The 14,753-nt window shown below is 35.8% G+C and overlaps 1 protein-coding gene across 5 annotated transcripts in view; it reads right to left on the bottom strand.

Moving 5' to 3' along the window:
- The window catches only part of LOC103578861 (homeobox protein homothorax), a 262,266-nt gene that overhangs the window by 110,904 nt on the left and 136,609 nt on the right, over positions 1-14,753 (bottom strand). For all 5 annotated transcript variants that reach the window (XM_053741611.1, XM_053741613.1, XM_053741612.1 and 2 more), the window contains one exon: positions 10,687-10,797. In XM_053741611.1, the coding sequence (XP_053597586.1) occupies positions 10,687-10,797 (111 nt within the window). The remainder of the gene's footprint in view (positions 1-10,686; positions 10,798-14,753) is intronic.

Here is a 14,753-nt window from a genome sequence, read left to right as displayed (position 1 = left end):
TTTCAGGGCGAAGGGTGTGCTAAGAGGGCGTGACCGAGATCTCGCGGTGCCTCTTAAGGAAACTTTTACCATATATACACATATATAAATGTGCACATAAGAAAAAAAAACAATAAAAATAAAAGTATACAAGAGAAATGTGTGGAAGAAATAAAGACAAAGACATCAAGCAGAAGGAATTTTTATATGAAGGAATGATTCACATTCGACAGCCGCGATCAGACTCAGATGATGTCGGATACTGAGCCGAATAGGAATAGTGTTGCTATCGCGCTATTTTATCGCGACAACGCGAGGAAAAAGAATCTGAGGAACACACATCGATCGTCGTTGGCGATCGACGGCGATGCATCATCCAGGCAATCTTATCGCTTTGAATCTTTTATCTTCCTCGGTCACGTCCTCTCTTCAAGTCCTCTTTCCCGGTTCAATCGCACCTTCTTTATGTCAATCGCCCGCGCAATATCGCGTAAATAATGATTGACTTTTATTTGATGTTGCTTTTAAATATTAAAAGTTTGTTTTTCATAAGCCGCTCCGTAAATGGATTTCTTTCAGCTATTGGCCAACACGCTAGCCAGATAATGTTACTCAACAAGGACATTTATCCATCATGATCATAAGTATAACCATGCATGGCTAAAATTTTCCATTTATGTACTATACGCAACACAAGGTTTTATATATTTTTATTTTCATCTCACGCGTGTTCGCCCGTAGGCGCGGACCATGTCGTGTAATATGTATGGTGGACGAATCAGTCTCGTAGTGTAGAGTGTAGTGTATGGATGGAGGAGCATAAAAGGGCTGGGGAGGGATAGGAGGGTCAGACGTTGTAGAGACGGAGGTAGCAACATTCCATCAAACCAGCCTCCATCTTATACACAACGGCTGACCCTCCGGGCTCTACTCTCTACTCAACTCAGTCTCACTCACCGACTCTCCTCTTTCTCGCTATCACGTCACATATTTATATCACCTTCTTGCTCACACACCTGCAAGTATACGTCCACGCATGTTGAAAGACACAGCTAGATGTACGAAGTTAAAAGGAAAAATATCCGTTAGTAAAAAAAATTTCTAAAGGTGAAAAAAAATTTGTTGTTTTTTTAATTTTGGTGTCCAAGACGAATTTTTTTACGTGGGAGGAGAATCGACACCAGTATGGACGTGTTTCCTTGGCACGTTGCAATGGAGCCCCGAAACTTGAGAACTCAAGAATTTATCTTGTTTTTTTATTTTCTGTTATTTCTTGTTGTTGTTGTTATTATTATTATTATCATACAGCTGATTTTCGGTGACAAGACATTAAGATGGTAAAAATTTGTTGATGAATATATGTATATAAATATAAATAGATATATATATATATATGTAAGACAAAATTAGTGTGGGGAGAAATAAATAAAAGTAGCGGAGTGCTTGCAGAGAAAGGGAAATGGGTAAAGGAAAAAAGAGTTAAAGTTAGTATAGGCGCCTTAATACTGACGTCCTCGACATCGCAACGCGAGTGGTGAATAGGCGCGTTGACGTGTCTCGATGGATGCATTTTTAACACAACTAAAATAGCGTATCCCAAAGGCATTTTGAGTAGTAACATTGAACGTAAAAGCGAGAAGAGACATCTCTTATAAAGCCCAGACAAAACAGCAGCAGCTGCTTCGACGACGCCAAACCAACTATATACATTTTTATTTTTATTGCTTATACAATATCTATATATACATAGATATACATCTCATCAACATATTTCCCCTACATATTTTCACACATACATACAAAGACTTTTCAATCTTCGAAACCATCAGAGTCCATAATTTATTTAAATTAAATAAAACTAAAAACATATACTGATACATAAACTACCTTTTATGCAAATACCCAAAGCCCAAATCCTCAAAAATATATTGATAAATAAATCTAAGCCCGGATTATCATAATTAATTACTGTGGAGCATAAATTTATGTAATTTGGCTTAAAAACATTAAGTTCAAGGAGAGAACAAGTTTAGACAGAAGCTCAAAAAATAAATGGTTTTACTTGAGGCAATTAGTATCTCGCTATGTAAGAACCGGAAGTGCAGAGACTTGATTTCTGTATATACAAGATAATCTAGGCCTAGAGCCTAGAGTCCAGAGCCCAGAGCCCAGAGTCAGAATTCAGAGTAAGAGTCAGAGAGTCGAGAGTTGAAGTACGACAAGAAAGACGTACGATGGTCCCTGAACTGTCGTCTTGTTGCAATTTGTATTCTCGCACATTCTCGGACATTACACGCGATCTCTCTTACTTATGGTTGTTTATATGTGTACATAAATATAGTAACCGTCGCGACGTCGACGACGCTCTGGATAAAAGACACGATGGAGGACTTGTCGAGTATGGTAATGCGTTGAGCACCTGCAGTGATAAATTGATTATCCTTTCCCTCATTCGTCTTAAAGAAGCCTTCGCGTACATGTGTGGATCAATAAACACGTGGGGCTGCGCACCCTCCCCCTCCCTCTCCCCCCTTGATACGCTTGCATTATTTATAATAAATACATAATATCCGTACTTTACATATTACCGTGCGGTCGTGCAGTATTGCGTATATAAAAGTCTTCCAGACAAAATCCCGTCATCTATAGCTTGCAAAAATACATCAGAGCTGGTACTGATGAATATAAAAATCTATATAAGTGATGCCCCGTGGGCATCTATTGCCAATGCAATTTCATAAAATTCCTTACTCTGGCACGATCGAGAGAAAATTCAGCGCTCAAGGCTTTTTAATCCCGATTATCGATAATTTGAAATTTTTATTATTTTTATTTTCGTAAAATAATCAAAGTTTTAGTTATAAAAATGAAAAAAGTAAAATAATAATAATAAGTAAAGGCGAGATCGGAACTGAGAAGAAGTTAAAGTGATTGGGAAGAAAGAAAAGAGTCGAGTCAAGAGTTTGTGAGTAAAGTGTTTAGAAACAGTGCGAATCTCAACACTTCGACGTGCATGTATAGACTTTGAACCCCTTTGCTCGCCGGATTCCCTCGAGAGGGTTCCCGTGAGTGGACTCAGTCTTGTGGCACATGTGTGTTTATGTATGTAGAATTGGTGTGTACTTGTAAGCACGCGAGTGAGAGTGGTATGTAGTATCGCATTGTTTTCTCTGGTCGCGGCAATCTGTTGTGGCCACTCGACTCTCTCAGCTTGAGAGCATTCTCATGTGTACCCTACTGCGATGGCAATACACCACTCATTGGTGTCTCTCCCTATTGCTTATAGAGCATAGAGAGTGTTCGAACTTCTCAATCACCCTCGAGACACAACCCCTTTATTCGCATTACGTATTTACGCCCCAATGTCCATAGCTTCTATAATAATGACAATTAGTGCGTATGGTGGCATTGACCTAACGCGTGATCCCATGACTCTTTTTGCTGTCAAAATGTCAATCGCCGAAATAAATTAAAAAACTTTTATGATTTATTATTTCATTTAAATTATTTTTATATTCCTACTTTGAGTACTAAGTAAAGATGCTGGAAATAGTAAAAAAAAAAAGAAAAAACACAAATGACCGCAGTCGAATTAGAAGGTGAGCGAGTGAAGAAGAGAAGAGAGAATAAGTTTTCGGTCGTTGTCGTTGTTTAAGAGGCCGAGTGTTAATTAACGAGCTGGAAGGTGTTAAAATCGAGTCGCAGTATTTTACGAGATGGCGGTGGGTCATGCTCGATACTCGTGCCGGCTTCCGATCAGAAGACCAGCACGAGAAAGGTGTGATGGTAGTTGTAGCTGTAGTTTGTTATAGATAGTCCTTAGTTGTTGTTGTTGCTGTGGTAGGAGTCGAGAGGACGGGTGTAAGGACCGAGTAAGTATATAGATTCTCGGGACACAGGAACTAATAGGTGGAGTAAGAAACAAGCCGACCAACAGATAAGAGCGCAGCCCCCGGAGGTCCGGTATAATAATTTGTGCCAGTGTCATTCTTTTAACACACAGGACATCTCAATTATTTAAACTTTTGTCTCAAAAAAAAAATTCGAAATTTCGTTATTTGTTTCCTCTCATCACAATGGTATCATTAGCGTCTTTATAAATCGTGGCTACATATTTCTAGAATGATTAATAATTTTTTATTTTAATAAACCATTAAATGTAATGTTAACCTCTTACATTGTATTGTATGGTTAGCAAAAATTGAGAACACCAACAAGAGTAGAATGAAACCTCAAGTAAAGCGAACCGGCTAATAGACATATCTCTTTGTACTTGTTCTCTTGCTTTCTCTCGTGGAACCAGACAGGAGAGTAAAGCGTGTGCAGAGAGAGAACAAATGACATATTACGGCTTGGTACACAACACAAGAGCTCTCCATACCATACCGACAACGTCGAGCGAGTCCCGCAATTCGACGCGCCGGTGATGTACCGCTTTGTAGTAACCACCTGAAGCAAGAAGAAGCTAACCAAACCAAACCTAACCAAGTAGAGTCGATAGCTGTATCACTACACTACTATATATATGTATATATGTATATACTGTGTAGGAATTGTACATAAGTACAAGTGAATAAGGTGATCGAACCGGTCCAATACGTTCGTTGCATCGCTAAATATTACGACTACCACTACTACTAATAATAATAACAATAATTACAACAACAAAAACAATAATAGTCATAATAGTGTAACAGTAATAATAATAATGTGATCAGCCTTAGGCAAATGACAGGGATAACGAATCGATGGCTGTTCTCACGTTCGCGACATTCGGCATGTTTTTAACATATAAATTCATACATTGCCTGGAGCTTATACCGACCGCTTGGTACATAAACTCTCCTCATTTTATTTACCTCTCATTCTTTCATTTCTTTCTATTATATATATAAAGCGACAAACACTAAATTTATGTATAATACTGACTCACTAAAAAATAAAAAATTTTTATTATCTTTGAAACACTTTTGATGATCTCTTTCTCAATGCGCACATAAAAACATTTAAATGACTCACTGTGTTTAAGTTTAAACATAATACAATGTATTTTAAGAAAAAAGATTAATGCCGTCACTGAGAAATAAAGTATTAAAAAATCATTAGTGAGTGAGGTAAAACTATTGACGAGGAACCGCAAAAGTGTCCAGCATATCTCTTATTCTGAAAATATTATCCGAAATTTTTTCAACAGCACATCTTACATGTCTTCTTATTTCTTATTGCTGGTCACTATTACGTCGAAGCGATAATTGAGCTAATAGACGTATGTAAACGAACAAATAAAGTTTAATACAAGAAAAATAAAAGAATTCGTTGTATAATAGTTTTCTGTTGAATTTAATTGTGTAACACAATAGTTATTAGAGTGTATGAAAATAAAAATTAAACATTGATGCCTGAGAAAATGGGAATACACGAGACAATTGCTTGCACGTGGATACCAGACTCAATAAGTGCGTATCTACAAACCAATACACATACATACGTACATTTACAAATGTATATGTATATAGAGTAGAGCATGATTCCACGTATAACGTTATGTATGTAGAGAAACGGTATAGGATAGAATGGTGGTGCTGTGACTACGCGGGGTACTCTCTTCATTTTCAGGCTGTCACGAGCAGAAGAAGATTCTGGCTGCGTTTGACAGCTGCAGGGTCTGGGTTGTGCTGCTAGTAGGACCTAGGCTCTGGAAACTCCAACGTACAGGAACCGCACCAGAAGAGAAGAGTAGAGAAGAGAGATATGGCTATACCCACGTTTACTACTACTACTTCTATAATACCTACTACTGCAAGGCATCGTGAATTACCCTCACTTATACTAAACTGTACACTATATACTTTTTGTCTATCTCATTTCCCCGTATAAACCCGTCTCGTGTCCTGATAGCCGATCACCATCGTCATCCTCATACAGATATACACTAAACTACTCAACCCTCACTCTTTGCAGCTCTCATTTTTTTACTCGTTGCTCTTCCGCACGGTATCCACATCACCCCGTAACAGCCATATCGTAACCAGCGGGTGTTCTTGTCTCCCTACTTTGTAAATACCACATTTTAATTATTCCACCGTTTTATTCAATTTTTCCTCTCCCTGCTGTCTATTATTCAGTATAGATGCACGTGAGTGAGCGATTTTCCTCGCAAGTTAAATATTTATTTTATTTGCAATAACGAGTTTATGAAAAAATTTATTTAGTCAAATATGAGGGAAAAGGTTTTTAATCTGTTTAAAAATATCGCGAGTTTAATATGTGCGAATGCAGGAGATTGGTGTTGTAGTTGCTCGAGATATGTGGGAAGAAAAGCTGAGTACATATGAAATGGAAAAATTTTTTGAATTGAAAAAACGAGATAAAAGGTCACAGATGCACCGACGAGTGGTGTTTAATATTGGTGCCGCACATGGTTCGTTCAGAGACACATTTCACTAATATTGCAGTGGCGGCAGCAGTTGAATATATATGTATATATAGATATATATATATATTCACCCGCGTTTTACATATCTCTCTAGGCATTAATATATTCAACACACATGAATATTACACGTGAAAGGTGTAGAAGAGTGCGCAGGGAAGTGTGCAGAGGTATAGAGAGAAGAGAACAGGTAGAAGAGGTAGAGGCGGGCAAAGGAGGAAAGCCATCCACGTACATTGGCTAAACCATTGTGCCTATCTCGGGCTCTCGCGGGGCTTCATGAAATCTGTGGCTTTCATTGTTCAGCGACGAAGCTTTGTGCTTTGTGTGCTGTATGTTCCACTCTCTTTCTGTCTTTCTCATTTTATTTTACTCTCTTTCTCTCTTTAAATGTATATATAGGTAACTCCAGAACTATTCTCGGTTGCCTTTGAATAAGGAACTAATGAATATACCTGAGCACAGCCACGAAAGCGCGTTATATTTCGCCAAACGAATATATACTACACATACATTATTCCTCTCACTTGCTCCTTTTCTCTTTAAACATACGGCTTATCAGCTAACAGTTTGCGGATTGTGTTTCATCGTGTCCATCATTTTCTCCTTTGTTCTATCATAAATATTATACTTATATATAATAATACATAAAAATAATAATGGGCTCATGAAATCGATTGAAATTAACGAAAATGATTAAAAGTTTTATAGCAAAAAGTTTTATTGAGATAATTGAAAAAGTAAAATTGGAATTTTTTATCTATCTATATGTATGATTCTTAATCGACTAAGCAATTATCCGTGAAGAAGGTGGAGTAGAAAGAATTGACGATGCATGAGGACACGAGATACTCTGATGTGTCCAGCTTAACTCAAGGGGACGAAAGGACTTGGAAAAAGAATATAAGGGACGGGAAGAGAAGAGATGAGATGCGATGAGGTGAAGGAGGTGGGTGAGCAACAAGAGAGACGGAGGCAGAGGGAAGAGAACCTGAGAGAGATGCTGCGGTGATGGATCGTCCAATCAGTGCCGCGAGATGGAGCACGAGGATGAAGAAAGAGTACAGCAGGATTGGAGTGAAGAGAGAACGAGCGGCTTATGCTTACGGCGGGTCGCTCGTCGGTCGGCTGGCTCATCTGGGTGGATATGAGACGAAAGGAGAGTGGAGGTCATGGTCGGGTCGGTTGCCCGCTAATCGAAGAACACGTTGTGGCGAAGAAAAAATCCTCTCCTCTCTTATTTATTTTTTTTCCTTACTTTTTATTTATTTATTTAGTTATTTTTTTTTTTTTTTTTTTATATATTTTTATCTTCCTACGGTTCTCTTTCTTCCGAGACTCGGTCCGCCATTGTGTAATTCAAACATCAAAGAACCCTGGCAAGCAACTGAACAATTGCATTCCTCATTTAAAAAAAAAAGCTCATAAATTTGGATACCGATGTGCCGGATTATGTTATTTTATAAATAATGTATGCTATCCAACATCAAATGGTGACGGTTATTTATTTTAGATTGAATTGAAGATGAGTGTGTGATTGAGTTGGTGTACACAGAGAGTTTGAATAGATACCTGCAACTTAAAGTTCACAACTGAGTATACATTTGAGTTTGGGTCTAGGGTTCAGTGTGTGTTGGAAAACCCAGAGAGGAAATTGAGAGGACGAGGAATGTGAATCCGAAAAAGGTTTTAAACTCTACAATGACCGGGTGGGGGTGACGGTGGCGGTAGTGATAGTGGTTTGAGGCTTGAAGGCTTACGCCATGCCGGTGAATTGTCCAAGTGTATAGAAGAGAAACCAAAAGAGAGTAGAAAGAGAAAGAGATACACGAGGGCGGTTAACAATGGCCGCCAACCAAAACATCCGATAAATCTAACCGGCCCGGACCTCAAGCCCCGAGGGGTTTTAAACTCTCTCACCCTCCGAAACGGACGCCGAGCGCAACCCTTACATTACGCGCGAATCGAGGGAGACCAGCCAGTCACTCTATAGCTATATGTGTTCCGACTACTCTAGTGTAGCAGTACACACATATATTTATATATATACATAGACATGTAGGTGGAGTTGGTATAGCAGTAGAGTATAGACGAGACCAGGAGAAATTTCAAACGTCCAGGGGGGATGACGTGCGATCTACGAAAAACCGAACTAAGCGAATTCCAACAGACCCTGATGTGCTGGGTCTAGGTCTATGTGCTACAAACTCGCCTGCTGGCTCTTGTTCGCTCACTCGATCTGCTTGTTTGCTCACTATCTGTCTCTGTCTTGTTCTTTCTCTTGTCACTAAAGTCCAGGAATTTTCGGCGAGCTACTGTCTCATCTACTTGCTTTATATACAACACACACAGAAACCTGCAGAGTCCATGTATATGTAAGCTGTTGTGTCCAGTAACGAGATCTGTTACTCGGCAAAATTTCAGCAAATTTGTTTGTGGCGTTATACTAATTTGTTTCGCACTCTCTTTTACCTCGTACCAGCACTTCTCTCAAACTGTCAACCTGTTTTATAATATTTCACGGTGGCTTGTTTTAATTCTCATTCATATCCACATTAATTCATAATCATTCATTTCATTAAATATAATGTGCAATTTATAAAAATAAATTATTCCAACTATGCAACAGATTTTATTTAAACTTTTTTAAATTTAATAGATTGACCATTAAATTTATGACTCACTGATGAGATCAACTGTTAAATATAAATTTATATAAAAAATATATTCCTGTGAATTTAAAATAACGCCAGGTTTTGTATCACTGAACATATTTAAATGCAATGAATATTTATGATTAATTATCGAAGAAAAAAAAATTATGTCACTGATATAATTAAAGGCTTGTATTTATTTATTAGCATTTAAATAGACTCGAGTATTTTAAAGATAATTGAAAATATTTATAGACTGTTCTATACATAGCTATCAATGGAATAGTTATTCAACAAATTGATTATATGATAATAACAATAATAATAATAATGAGAAAGAATGTTGATTATAATTGTGCATTGAAAACCTGGTCCTGTCTATGATAACCATCGTGTGAACAGACCAATAAGTAAAACGGCAAGTCAACGATGACGGCTTTATAAGCAAAACTACATAGATATATATATTATACATACATATAAGTATATATAAACTGTGGAGCAGAACGCATGGTGATTTATCGAAAAAGACATACATCAAGATAATTCAACGAGGTCGGCGATAACGACTTGAAACATATTGATCTGATAGATTGTCTACATAGCAGTTTGCTAAATTTTACTGACTAAACTGTATTTCTATAATTCAACCTCAACACGTGTAAATCCAAAACCATTTTTATTTTTATTCCATACGGGAGACATCGCGTCGCGGCATAGGCAGTAGGAATCGAGTTCTCGATGTATCGCAAGACTAAAATATATACAATGGGTAGATATATATATGGGAGAAAGAGAAATGAGTTGAGTGAAGATCTGTGGGCGGAAGGCAGAGGGCACGTGTGGATACGTATATATGAGGACGCGGAGGCTGGAAGAGGATGGACAGGTTCGAGAGAACCTCGCGCTACCATGGTTACCGTCACATTCCCGCCTCACTACGTTACTATGGATACTCTACGGCGTTTCGCTTGTGCGCCAATCTCACAACCTATTTCTCTTACTCTTATTTTCCTCATGTGTCTTCTCTGTCTCTTTATACTTTTTAATGATTCACTTATACATTTATTCATTATATCAATAATTATAATTCAAACTTTTACTAAAAACTTTTTTTTTTTTTTTAACAAACTTTAATCAACGTTAATTATATTTGTTCCATTTCGCGCCTCGATCAACCATATGCCTGCATCCAATCGTATACAAATATATACCTGTACATATGTGTATACAGTAAACATGTATATAGACTCGCGTGATTGTGATTGGTGGACGCGTCATTCGATATCAATATTTATTCAACGCGACGAATACCCAGGGTACGATTAAAAGTGGTTTATACTATAAACGTTTGCTCCCAACTATCAGCACAGAGTGCACATTGAAGCTGCTCACGAATATTAGGCCTTAAAACGTTTACCAAACATACGTACACACATACATCACTCATCCATATATTTTAAATATCCATTTATTCATTCACGTGTAAACACACACGTTTTTTTACCCTCAGTACACACTAATTTTACACAACATACATCATAAATAAAATAAAATTCAAGTTCTATATTTAGACTGATAAACAAGCTCATAATTTATAATTTATATTATTAGACTTACCAGGACTGCCGAGAAATACCGAGGAATAAAGGACACCGCGACGCGCAGCATCACTTGCCGCTCTTTGGGCATCTGGTGGCGAACTCCATTCTCTACGCGGACACCATTTACCTGTTAAACAAAAATAAAAATAATAAATATGATAAATCCACATGATATGAGTAAATATAAATAAAAATAAAATAATAGGATTTAAAAAAAAAAAAAAAAAATAAAAATATGTTTGCATATAAATGTCAATCACAAAAGTAGATTGGTATCGCGTGCCACATTTCAACGGTTGTTTCTTGTCATTATATTATTGCTGTTTGAAATTAATATTGACTTGACGGAAATAATTGCACAATTATGTTAATTGAATAAACAACAAAAATATGATGATGTATATAAAAATATAATAAATGAAAAAATGTAATGTGTACAAGTAAATTAAAGTACGATGTGTATTTAAAATAATAAAATATAAATATATGTATGGTTGTCAGAATGAGTCAACGCAATGTGATGACATGAGTATGTACTCTGAAATTGTTAAATTTAAATCGGTATTGAGATAAGAATTGCGTGATGGAAAATATTTTATGAGATGTGATTATTTATTGTTTTTACGTTAATAAAAAGGGTAAGATAATTATTTTTATTTTATGTGTATTTATATGCGTTTATACTTATAGATAACAAATGTATTATTGTATGTGTGTATGTATATTTATATATATATATATATATATATATATATATATATGTATAGGATATTATAGTGTATTATATAGTACACTGTCTGATACTGTAAGGAAAAAAAAGGTAACTCGGTCCTGGCAGTATTGCAATTTCCCAGATGCGAAAATAGGAAAGGTATCTACTTTATTTCTCGGCGAAGATCCCAACAGAATGAGGATACACGGGGAGCTGGGGGATATCTGAGTAAGCCGCCGAGCGAAGTAATTTCACACGGGTGAGCGAGGGTATTTTCCGAGCTGTGTAGAATCCGGACGATGGAAAAGCCCCATGTGTAACGGAAAAAAAGACAGAGAGATGGGAAAGGAGAAAGACTGAGTTGGAAGAAGTAGAAGTATAAGTGAAGTATCTGTAGAAGCGTGGCAAGTTCTTATCTGAGAATATAACCAACCAGCCCTTAAGAATTTTACGCCGCGAAAATTATATTCTTTAAAATTGTTGTTTTTGTTTCGCCGCAGATGTGTTGTAGTACGAGTAATTGGTAGTGTACTTTTTTTTTTTTTAGATTTGAGTCTTAGGAAATTGTTGAGAAAAAATTGTGAAAGTATTTAAAGATCTATATTGAGTATAAGGAAGTAGTAAAATGTATTTAATAGCTAGAGAAGATAGTTTGTAATTAAAAAATATGTAAAATAGTTTGTCATAAATAATAATTATATGTCACTTTAGCAACATTGTCAAATAATATACCGTAGACTTGTCCATTTGGTTGCATTTAATCGTTACTCTATAAATCAAACAGTGTACCTTTTACCTTCTTTTCGGTTCCTGAAACTGTGCTCTCGTAAAAAATGAATTATGACCAGTCCCAAGAGATGCCTTACACTACACGTTCACGCTCGATATAAAAGAACAGAGACTGAGGAGTTAAAAGAGACACTAACACTAAAACCGTTCCACATCTTAAACATCACTCTTGAGTGTCCACAGCGGTCATTAATTTGTGATAAAAACTTACAAAATAAGTAAATAGCGGCGTAATCATTGTAATCTGAACTACCGCTCTTTTTTTAACTTTTCGGCCTCTTTTATTTCATTTCGCTCTTTTTTAACCATCCGAAATAACCCTTATTATCTTAATGACAAATGTTAAAAAAAAAAACTTAAATTTTTTTGTCATTTCAAAACTTAAAGACAGTTCAAGTTTGTTAAATTATTTAAACACAAAAAATGTATATCATTTATGAAAAATTACCAGGTTAAATTACTGTTATATTTTAGGTTTCAAATGCTATTATTATAATTATTTATAACTGATCTGGTATTAAAAATAACTAACAAGTGTATAACTGTCTCATTTCAACCATTTAGATAATCGAAATATATATAAAAAAGTTCATATACCTGGATCCGAAAAAAAGAAAAAGAAGAATTGGAATTGTGTGGGTCGCTGGTGTAGTATATAATAGTATTATTTAGTGTAGAAACGATTTATCGTCCTTACGCGACAGGTTATAATCAAACACATCAACCCGTCAATTTAATATCACTGATTTACCGTGGGAATTAAAACAAGTTGGCTTTGAATTCCAAACATTCTTTTAATAAATTCAAAAAAACCTAATTTTACTTCCTTATTAAAAATAACAATAAAAATATTTTTTCAACTGTTGAAAAATAACTTTTGACAGCAAAGAAAAAAATAATAACAAGAACAATGGCAATAATGGAGTTAATTAAATTAAAAATAATTTATAAAAATAATAAAAATGAGAAAATCAATTTAAAGTTGTCATAACGTAACAGTATTTAACTGACAAGTATAAAATAAAGTGAATAATAAAAAAGAATGAGAAGCGAAAAACAAATTAAAAAAAAGATGTTTGTAAAACGAGCTGACGTTTACATACTCTCGTTGAACGGTGAATACGATGACCGTGTCGTGTACTCGTTTAAAATATATACGTCTCTTTCTCTTTCTATTATAATACTCTCAACTTGTATCTTTTTGTATTATTTTATTTTTATCCCTTGAACTCAGTTAACACTGTTGACAGTTATAAATTGAAGTATATTACTCCACCCATTTCAACTCAATTCAAAACCCCACATTTCTTTTCTCTTTATCCGTGCAATCATAAAAAATAATAATAACTATTTTCATAATTATAATTATTCTTATATGAGAATAATAAAAATTACCATACCAATTATCTTTCAATCGTAGAATATGAGTAATTAAAAATAAACCAAATCAAAAATGACGACTAAATTTAAATAATTTGAGATATTTAGCTAGCAGAGCTTTGGTTGAATTTAAAAAGTATCTGTTTCTCAATAACCCAATAGCGTTTAGGATTGACTTTAGGTATAAATAAATCAATAAAGCCGAATCCTCAATAACAGGGTCTCCTAGTAATACAGTGAGGGAGTGACGTATGAGCCTCTCAACAACTTCGAATAGCTTGGATACACGACCAGGGCCACCCTGTTACTCTCATGTTCACATCCCTCGTCTTTTTGTTTCACTTTGTCTACTCGCAACTCCCCTCTGAACCCTCCTGCTCCTGGTTTTCCAACAACATCTACTTTTATACTTTCTTACCCTCTTTGCTCAGTTGTTTCTCACCTCAAGAAGCCAAGAGTAGAGACTGAGAATGTACACGAGTCCCCGGGGATGCTTTTGTCCTCAAGCTGTAAGCGACTTCCTGACAGACCAAGTTTGCACCTGCTCTTCATCTTTTCTCATCCTCGCCTCTAATCTCACAATGTCATTGTCTGACTCTTTGTAATGTATAATATATAATACATAATACATAGTATATTTATAAATATCCTCGGTAAACATGAGCGTAATTTATTCAACGCTCTTGTCAATGCTTGCTATCAGATCTCAAATCTAGATATGCCTAACACACAATGTGTTAAAATAGCCTTTAAAGCTCCTCAAACCCTTCAATTGTATACATAAAACATCACATTTACTTCCGTTCTTAATGTAATTAACATGTCATTGCTAAAAAAAGTAATTAGATTTAATTATTCACCCCAAGTGTGAAGAAGTGTAATTAATTTATTTCGAAATACGACTCGACGAATGAAGTTTTAAATTTTAAAAAATATTCCACGCTGTGTACTCGCTGGGTATGTCATCGAAAGTAAAGATTGATGGGTTTGTTTGGATAATAGTGTAGAGGGTATTGTGTATTGTATGTATAGATTGATACTGAGAGAAACATTCGGTAGGATCGGGTGAGTCGGTGCTAGGGACTAGTACGTAACATTGTTGTACATATGTATTGAAATGTATGTATGTAATGTACTGTAGCATGTATAGTAGATATTGGGATATAGGAATCACGAGTGTGACGTCACTGGCAGGCGAATCG

The sequence above is a fragment of the Microplitis demolitor genome, chromosome 8 (genome assembly GCF_026212275.2).
Source record: "Microplitis demolitor isolate Queensland-Clemson2020A chromosome 8, iyMicDemo2.1a, whole genome shotgun sequence".
Lineage (NCBI taxonomy): Eukaryota > Metazoa > Arthropoda > Insecta > Hymenoptera > Braconidae > Microplitis > Microplitis demolitor.
This window is presented reverse-complemented; position numbering and strand designations above follow the sequence as displayed.